A 9,915-nucleotide genomic window follows, 5' to 3' on the forward strand; every position below is an offset into this window, starting at 1 on the left:
GCAACACCAGCAAACTTCCTCAATATCGACAGCTGCGCTCATTCTGGCAAAGCTCAATTGTACGGAAGCCTGCGCCGCTGGCTGCGCCGGCGCAGCGGACGTACTCGTCACCACGGGATCCTCCAAGTCCACTTTAATACAATTACAACACCATTGTACCCGAGTTTTTGCTCCCCAACATTTTACACCACAACAATAAACTTATTTTGCCAACAATAATACTTACTAACTGTACCTCGGATACAATAAACTTGACCATGTCTGTCACGATGGACAATGTTTTTTCAACACTCAAATCTAACTGTTCTTACAAGACGAATTGTGTTTGCACGTGAAGTGTTTACGGAGTCTGGACCAGATACGATCTTAATCTCAGATTAGTGGCGAGTTAAAAGCCATTGTCAGGTTGTCTAAAAGTGTTTCTTTATTCTGCTGCCACCTATGAGGGACAATGTTCAGGGTGTATTCCATTCCCACAGTGTCGCCAACATCCGGTTCTAAAACAATCTTTTGTGTATATTAAAAGGCATAAAAACTCTACCTATTTTGGTATTTTGATTGTTTATCTCTATGCATGTTTAATCTATGACATTTAATACATGTCAGCAGTCAAAATAACACAGTCACAAACATAAATGCCGGTTTTTAATTAAAATTACAAAAATGATACCTTTTATGAGCTTCCCAATGTGTTCATCGAGGCGCATGGTTTATTACACATGTTGCTTCGTCACCGTATGTTTAGTTTTACACGTTTGGATTATGACAGACATTTTTCGATTCGTGGACAACGTGTCTTCTGTGTTTTTCACGAGAAATAAAGGCCAAAGTATTCACGCTTCAACCAAACAATATTATAAAATACGAACTACTACTGAAGTGAAATACGTGCTCATGTGGAAAAGATATTATTTGATTAAATCAAACGACGGGGTAGACATCTTTCCAACGTTACACTGTCCAGTCTCTAACTGCGTATTCACAGATAACAGGAAACTTTTAGGAGATGACTATAGTAATTTCGATGCCCTTATTTTTGACTATGAGCTTACAAAGAAAGACGATAAGCCGGTGAAGCGAACACGGTCTCAGATATACATTTTCACGACGATCGAGTCTTCGTACACGCAGCCTCTGTGTGAGGTGACCAATGATAATTTCTTCAACTGGACGTTTACTCCGCGGCTGGATTCTGATGTGCTGTGGCTGTATTTTGTGGTAACGGATACTAGCGGAACTGTAGTAGCTCCACGTCGAAATGTGAAGTGGAAAACCAGTTTGGAACCTGTGAGACCTGAAATAAAGACTATTTTGCGTCGCAAGAAGAAAACGGCAGCGTGGCTCGTTAGTCACTGCACGACAGATAGTTTCCGGGACCAGTACTTGTCGCGACTACAGGAGCATCTCTACCACTACTCGCTGCGAATCGACGTGTATGGCATGTGCTCGAACAATAAGTGCCCCAACGGCAACTGCGACGAGTTAATTAAAAACGAATATTACTTTTATATGGCTTTTGAAAATTCATTCGCCGTGGATTATGTTTCCGAGAAAGTTTTACATGGCTACAATAATTACGCCATCCCCATTGTGTATGGCGGCGCAAATTACAGCAGGTATTATAAAGATATCAGTATTTTTAATAATTATGAGTAACTTATTCTTGATTAAAGCTTTTTGTCCCTAAGTAACCGTAAAAGGTTTAATAATAATAAATAATAATAAAATCATTTATTTGCCACATTTAAACTAGGACAAGATGATATCGGATAAACGACGATTGATCACTTAGTCTTAGACCTTTCATTTTTCAGATTTCTTCCACCGGGTTCCTACATCAATGCCAGAGAAATACACCCTTACAACCTGGCTTACATAATACAAGAGGTGGTGAAAACTCCTGCCCTTCAGGAAACCTTCTTCAGGTGGACCAACCTTTACAAGATAACCGATGACCCGAAGGTTTACCACCCCCTCTGCGATCTCTGCAAAGCTCTACACAGTACCAAAGCACTGTTTGCTCCAGCAAAGAAGAATATCAGGGTTTGGTGGAACGGCCGTAACGGCATGAAGTGGTGCCTATCTGACAGCTACTGGAACGAATCATCCAAAGTCAATATTGACGCTAAGCATATTTTTCCTTTGTATTAATTTTTTACTTTTATTTTTGATATATTCGTTTATATTTTTATATTTGTTTTAACCTATTTTTAATGTTTTTATAATGTTAACATATTTTGTTCTTTGAATGTTTTAAGAGAACTAATTAAACTATTTCGTAACTAATCTATTTCTTTCAACATTACCTGTCTATTAAGTGAATCACAGTTTAATCTCCTATAATTACATTTCCCATCAACAAAGCCATAATATCTCCAATCTACGCCGGAGAAGCAATCTCCCGCCGCGGAGCTTAGCGAAAACCTCATCAACCCCAAACTATACTGTAAGACTTCATTGAAACGATAGTTTTCTAATCCGCCTACACACAATAACAGGCAGGACGTTATTAATTTCATACCACAAAAGAGCATGTTGCTACAAATATCCTCACAAAAGAACTGGAGTAATTAACGTACAGTCGCATTGGTTGAATCCGTCGCCGGTCCCTGGGGAGGCGTGGGCAAATCGCACAATACAGTAGTTAGGGAATAGGGGCGCGTATCGGCGGCCGTTTAACGAGCAAATTATTTAGTAAATGTTGCCAAATAATAACATTAATGCGTGGGGTTGCCAACTCGGCCGCCGCGTGGGCTTGGGTGGATAAGACGATCGCTCTTAAATAAATATAAATAGATATTTCTTAGTAAACAGTCTCATAATCTCAATTCGTGGCTTATGTTTAAATTTAGACACTTAGAACAAAAATTAAGTATCCACTTACCTAAATATTTATTTGAGACGTTCAAAAATAATCATAGTTAGCAGATATAACGATTGTAAGTAAATAGGTATAGGTAGAACTCTTTTATTAAATAAGTAAAGGTAGAGCTTTAACAATGGTGTACTCTATTTAATTGCCTCAATTCATACCTTCATGTTATTATGGGTTGGAATTGAAAATGACGCATTGTGGATTAGGCGTTGTCTGTGTAAAATGATCATCAACATCATCATTTTATCTTTACCCATCCACAGCTGTTGTAGTGTGGCCGGGTGAAACAATAAATTAAATTCGTAATAATAGAGCATCAAGTTTCATCTTTTTTTACAACCACACTTTAAAAGCGTCAAAAAGGCAATCACTTCAGGGAAGGTTCTTCAAGAGCAAACAAAGCCTGTCCTATCCTTCTAACCTCAACAAAAGTTAGGGGAGGTCCCGGCGGGTGGTTAGCCAATGAGAGCGAGCGCTCTGCAAACAGTGAGCACCGCACGATTGAGTGGCTCTCCTCGAATACTCTCGAATGCTCTCGATGCTCCATTGTTCGCGGCAATTAAGAGCTAAACGCCAAATTAATGAGCACATTATTATGTTAACGCGTGACGGAGCAGCGACAAAGTCTTGCGGCGATTGGCTTGGAAGTAATGGCCGTTTGATGGGAAAATAATGTTAGAGTCATGTTGGGCACCAGTAAGTTTATTATTAAAAATAATTCCAAGTTACAGAGGTACGTAAAGCTAAACTTTCTGACTCTACTATAGCGAATTAAGAATGTAACCAAAACAATACACTACATTTTTCATCACAATATTAAAACCTTTGGAATGTTCCTCAAAAAAATCCAACATATTCAAATTACAAATGATCGGTTGTCATCAAAAATGCCTTGGTAAAAAACATAAAACACCAAAGAGCTTGCCAGTAAGCGGGTCTTAGGGCGCTCCCTTGGGACGGCGTCCCCGCAAACGGAATAGGTAATTCAATAAACTCCGGAACGCGCGGCCTAATACCGAAATTAGCAATACGATATGAATAAATAGATTTTGGTCTCGTCCCAGCAGATGTCATGGGAATAGCGCAAGGGGTTTCGGTCATTAGTTCGGTAAGTATTGGGTTAGCGAATATTAGCACGTTTTGTCCTTGTAATGAAGGGTTGCGCCTTACGGATAAACAGAGCAAAGAATATGTCGCGGTGAGTTTGCTTAGTGAGGCAAGCGAGGAGATTCATGTTACGCATTACGAACTGTTTCGGCATTTATTAGAACAGTTTTGAAACATTTATTTTACTTTTTTTTTATTTGGAACCTTAAAATACGAGGTTCTATTTAACCGGTGCTATGAGTTTTTCACTTTCATTGATAATTTTCTTAATTCTTATTGCAGACCGATCAAAATCTCTAGACATCAGTAAACATCTCATATATGTTCAGCATCTCATGTAGGTAGCAATGTAATGGCATTGTTAGCAACAACATGGCTGTCAATTATAACGGTAGCATCGAGCGCAGAGATACGGCAATTAGCCGAGAGCAGGAAGCCCGCGCGCCTGCGCCGCGCCTAATTGTTTCCGACATAGTCTTGCCCCCCTGCTCCCACCCTCTTGCCTGCCAACCCTCAGGGCTGTCAGATGAACTTTCACGGTTCATGATCGTTCAATTCTGAACGGGTGTTTAAACAGCAATAACAACAAGAACACAAAAACGCTTATAAACTCTGATTTATCAAGTAATCATTGCATTTTTAAGGTGGCAATGCGTTAATGCGTACATACAGTAATGAAGCATACCACATGAAAAAATCGAACTGCCTAAGGCGGGCATTGAACCCACGACCTTTCGCTTGCCGCTAAAAACTGAACTCTTAACGCCCAAAAATTTAATTTCCTACAAATCTTTATCAATAGTGTCAATAAGCTCTACAAGAGAAGCCAAGGCAGACTACATGGGACCATGATTATGAAGTTTTTACTAGTTATTTTAACCAGCTCCTGCCAACCCTGGTCCATGGAGGCTGCAGCGACCCTCGCCTTCGGGCGGAGGAAGGTGGATGTTACAGCGCTGTAGCTCGCGTAAATATTGGGAAAATATCCATTTGCAGGTGCATCGCGCAGCCACGAAATAAATATAACGTATTACTTGTGCGGTGGGAAAACGGAGTGATAACCAAAAATATTTTTAAACCAGTCATTATGATTAAACTGACTCTTTCATTGACAAGTTCAGTTGTTTCAGTTGCCATAGTGAGTGTGTGATTGAATAGTGAAAATTAAATTAGTTTACTTGCTGCGTAATCTGACTGAACTGCATCATGACATCCAGACAGATCTTTTTTCACTGATGTGCAAAAAGATCGCCTATTTTATTTGGCAATATTTCGACATTAACAGATAGGTATTTATACTATTTATGTATTCGTCATTAGAGTGACTAGCCCAGAATAAGAAATTAGTTTTTTTAAAGGCCTATTAATATGGCTTTTTTGTAACTTTTTGAACTTTAAATAAAAGCCGTCATTATTATAAGCCATTTTATTAATGTTTACCTCAAATATTAATGTGTTTCATTTTATTAATAGGAAATTGTCGTAGTTTTTTAATATCCGGTATCCGGCCGGATAGTAAATTTAGGCCGGATATCCGGCCTACCGGATAGTTACCGGATATCCGTTTCATCTCTACTAATAACTTCAAACTTTAACAATAGAATTAATTTCGATGATTAAACAAAAACTATCCTAATAAAAGTACTTAATTAAGAAGTAACCAGCCATTTAAGTAATTGAATCAGATTAGCGTAATGTGAATCGTGCTTATTAATCTTCAAGTGCTTCCAGATAACGGCGTACCGATATTAATCAGTGCTTCACAAAGCGGCAGTCACAACAGCACCGTCGGCAATTCGTCACGCGGGCGATCGCACGCGCAGGCACGTGCGGGCAATCCCGGACAATTGCGGACGGCATTGTGTCCGGACGGTCCGGACGCTGCGCGCGAAAAACGCACCATTGTGCGGTCTCGGTGTCGGTGACGGAGATTGACCAGTGATTGGGCGGCTATCATAGGTGCAACGAATATTTTTAAGCTAGAGAAAGCACGTGCAATGCAACATATGCGCACGATCCTTGATGGAACACGCCTATCGGCGGTCAAAGTATCAATGGTCAATGAAGGCTCAATCTTTTTAGAAAAAGAAGTGTTGAATTTCAGTAATGCGATCAACTTTGACGGTCAAATTGCATTGAGCATTGGTCAAGCAAATACCTACATTTCGCAGTAAAATGACAACAATGATGACAACTCATTGTCACGGGCCATATTCCTCGGATCATGTTACTCTACACTCTACATAAATGAATGAATTACATTTCTCTATTCTTCTATCATTTTTTTTTAGGAAAATCTTTTTTAAAATGTTTTTATTGATCTTTTCGTGTATATTGATATTGTTAAATATGTAGATTTAATCAAAATATCTTCTGAAGTTTAAGAAATAATATGAAAGTGAAAAGTAGAACCGAGACTAATCTCAGTTCTATTTTACTACTGATAAGTTTAGCATTTTGTTTGTTATTAAAGCAACATAACATGCAATTATGTTATTTTATGAAAGGATTGGATATAATAACAACGTTGAAATAAAAACTGTGAGCAACAACATTCGGCGTAATAGAGGCGATCCGGGACGAGGGATAATAGTTCGTCATCCGATAATAGCGGGCTTAACACGGCGCAACCCTTTGTGGACGATTGTAAAACTTCACCAAAACATTTGCACGATCTGATTATTTATTCGCCCTAGACATTTAATATTCGCAAAGTGAATGTTTTATCGCAAACGCCGGATTTGCCGGTGTATTTGCGGCAAACAGCCGACTGGGAATTACTGGGCTTTAGCGCTCATTTCATTTGCCCGCATTAAAACATATTACATCTGTTTTTGGATACGATACAAAACATTTTTGTTATGCTGTAATCCGTATAAATATTTGCCTATTATTTCCAATAATACGATTCCATCCGATTATGTTGAATTTATCATTACATCGGTTTATATTTCAGCGAATAAAAGTTATTACTGAGGTATTAATGCAAAGGAAAGTGTTTTGTTATGGATACTTATTACATTGTTGGGGAAAATGGAAATTGGATTATTCGCTTCATGCACACTGACTATCTAATTACGCTATTAGTGAGTGCTCTTACTAACATTTCTTATTTTGTTTACAAAAGAAATACAAGTTGCTCAGCAGTGTTCTTATTGTTCTGAACAACATTGTCATTTTATATTACTACAGCCCTTTGATAACATAGTTTTTCTCGCAACCCTTCACGTCAGTCACGCCGCGGCGTGTAACGAAATGAAATATTCACATCACACGTTTTACAAACCCTCGCTTCATCGTAACAACCACTTTCACCATCGTTTCTGTCAATTTATATTTGCCTGCAATCATTAATGCAGCCGTCGCGGGTACCGATGTTTTTGCGAGAGAGCACTGCGGGGCTGGAGACATCCCCTGCTCCCCGCAACTGGTGCTGCGGCGGACGAGCGAGGGGCGCCCTCGGCCATCTCCCGGGCATAATTATATCGGCCTCGATGCGCAAACTAAACTAGCCGAATAAATAGGTGTCAAGAGCAATGCGTCAGAGCGGCCCGGGGGGCGGACGTGCCGCGTAACCGGAGCCACTCGCCTCATAATGCTACATAATTCAATTGATTTCCCCGACACTACCCGCACGCTTCCTTCTAACTTCGTTTAGAGCGTTTTGATATCGGATACCGTTTTGACGCCTCCTTGTGCAATTCTTTCTCAGTCGGGGGAAAATAAGAGGCAGAAATTGATTAAGTGGTTGTATTTAACAAAATAAATAAACGATATGGCACTTAGAATCTAGTGATGGTAAGAGTAGGCGGGGGATGAGTAGCTCACGTGTCCGACAGGTGCAGCGTAGGCTACTTTGGCGGGCGCAGCGTAGGCGACCTGAGCGGGCGCGGCGTAGGCGACCTGATGAGCGGGAGCGGCGTAGGCGACTTGATGAGCGGGAGCGGCGTAGGCCACCTGATGAGCGGGAGCGGCGTAAGAAACTTGGGCGGGAGCGGCGTAAGAGACTTGGGCGGGCGCGGCGGCGTAGGAGACGTGGGCGGGCGCGGCGTAGGAGACCGGGGCCTGTGCGTAGGCGACCTTAGACACGGGAGCGGCGTAAGCCACCTTAGCTACGGGAGCAGCGTAGGCGACCTTGGCGACATGAGCGGGCGCGGCGGTGGGGTGTCCCTCGTAGCGCACGACGGCGTTGAAGCCGTGCTCCTTGTCAGCGGTGTACTCCACGATGCGCTGGGTGCCATCGGGCTGAATCAGCGAGTAGTAGCCGTGGACAGCGTCTCCGTTGCGGTTCTCCTTCTGCTGCTTGATGTCGCCGCTGTGCTGGTCCTCCACAGTGTACGAGTATTCGTACTGAGCAGGGTGCTCGGGCTCGGCGTACGCTAGTTTGGCTAGTGGCACCGCTGGGACAGCCACAGCCGCTGCCGCAGCTACGAAGCAGAAGAAGACCGCGATCTGTAAAAGTAAGAAAATACATTATTTCACTTTCATAGCAATCGATCACAAATAAATAGAAACCAACTTTGGCAAATATCAAATCAGTTTTCATATTATGATTATTAGTAATCGTTTTTTAAGACAAAAAATGTAGAGCTTCTGAGCTTTCATCCCGATTTGACAAATCCCTAAAACGTTTTGATGAATTAACCGAATTCACATTTTAACACATTAATTTAATCTAATCAAATTATTAATCTCAACTCACTTTAGCAACCATGTTGTTTGTTTTGGTTATTTGGAGCAAGTGTGCCCCTGCCGGCACGCAGCTTGCTTTTATACGGCCACGCTTGGGGACGCTGCGTACGCGCCGCAAACTGGATCGGTTATGTAACTCATTGATCCACGCGTTACTCACTAACGGACGCGAGGGATCCATCAATGTAATCGATATTGGTTTAATTACGATATCATAATAGTACATCGAAGTTTTTGGTAATAAAGTTTTAGATTAAGTACCCCTTCTTCACACATACTCGTAAAACGTTATCCAGTTACTTTTTTATCTTCCGGGAACGCAATAAACCTAGGATAAAGTAAATTTGTCAATTTAGGGAAAATGGCTCATCAAACTAAATGCTGAGGCATGTTGTATAAATTAGATGTAGGTAATCGGTGCTAATTTGCATCATAAATCTGTATAATGATTCGCTAACGACAATCTACGTACAATAACCAAATCGTTTGAAATGAGTGAGTGCAATAATAACAATTAACAATAACAATAATTTTTCTTTCAATATAAACCCTTTACAAAAACTTTGATAGAACCAATAGGCTTTATAACAAACCAATATAACTAATTTTCTATATCTTTGAAGATCATTGGTAAGTTTGTATCTATATTTCTAAAATAATTAAATAGAAATCAAACTAGGGAAACATCACACTCTAGCCTCGTGTTGCTCTACATAGTCTTCAACAGAATAAGTTCATACTTAAGCAGTAACTAACATATTCATTACTATTTAAGTAATGATGGCTCTTAATCTCTCCCTAATTGCACAATGGAACAAATTAATCAGTTCATCAGAGTCGATGAATAATGCCCCGATCGGGGTCATTATTACGGGCCGGCGCGTAATGTGTTTACACACGAGTGCCTCAATTGAGACACTTGTGCCACACCCAGTGTTACTTCAGACAAGCTGGACCGCAAAGATCTATCACAAATTAAAATTAGACTACACTTAGACCTAGATCAACGTCAACCTTTAGCTTAGGCGCAGACCACCGACTTTTAGTTGGCCGATAGTTGGGTCAGGCTGTTAATCAGTATGGTCATGTATGAAAGTACGCACACTACATCGGCCGATTCTTCATACAAATTTTAATCGGGTTCAACTATCGGCCAGTCGATGGTCTGCGGGGAGTCTTAAATCACGGTCGCTACAGGAAAAGCTGTTTAACATTGCGAAAAATATCTATGTACCTACTGG

At 40.7% G+C, this 9,915-nt stretch overlaps 2 protein-coding genes across 2 annotated transcripts; one reads left to right on the top strand and one right to left on the bottom strand.

Moving 5' to 3' along the window:
• The first annotated feature begins 609 nt into the window (after positions 1 to 609).
• On the top strand, positions 610 to 2,256 carry LOC135079156 (alpha-(1,3)-fucosyltransferase C-like). The gene is made up of 2 exons (XM_063973743.1): positions 610 to 1,616; positions 1,815 to 2,256. The coding sequence occupies exons 1-2, from the start codon at positions 664 to 666 to the stop codon at positions 2,149 to 2,151; spliced, it is 1,290 nt and encodes a 429-aa protein (XP_063829813.1). The 5' UTR covers positions 610 to 663; the 3' UTR covers positions 2,152 to 2,256.
• Positions 2,257 to 7,718: 5,462 nt separating this feature from the next.
• On the bottom strand, positions 7,719 to 8,755 carry LOC135079399 (cuticle protein 21-like). The gene is made up of 2 exons (XM_063974055.1): positions 8,685 to 8,755; positions 7,719 to 8,434 (listed from the first exon to the last, which is right to left on the bottom strand). Exons 1-2 carry the CDS (start codon positions 8,694 to 8,696, stop codon positions 7,772 to 7,774), a joined length of 675 nt encoding a protein of 224 aa, XP_063830125.1. The 5' UTR covers positions 8,697 to 8,755; the 3' UTR covers positions 7,719 to 7,771.
• Between the last annotated feature and the right edge of the window lie 1,160 nt (positions 8,756 to 9,915).

Source organism: Ostrinia nubilalis, chromosome 16, assembly GCF_963855985.1.
Source record: "Ostrinia nubilalis chromosome 16, ilOstNubi1.1, whole genome shotgun sequence".
NCBI lineage: Eukaryota > Metazoa > Arthropoda > Insecta > Lepidoptera > Crambidae > Ostrinia > Ostrinia nubilalis.

What these genes read in the sequence shown, in the direction of transcription:
- LOC135079156 (XM_063973743.1), top strand. Translation starts at nt 664, where the DNA reads ATGATACCTTTTATGAGCTTCCCAATGTGTTCATCGAGGCGCATGGTT. An exon ending in GGCGGCGCAAATTACAGCAG is followed by an intron (nt 1,617 to 1,814) that starts GTATTATAAAGA and finishes TTCATTTTTCAG; the next exon opens with ATTTCTTCCACCGGGTTCCT.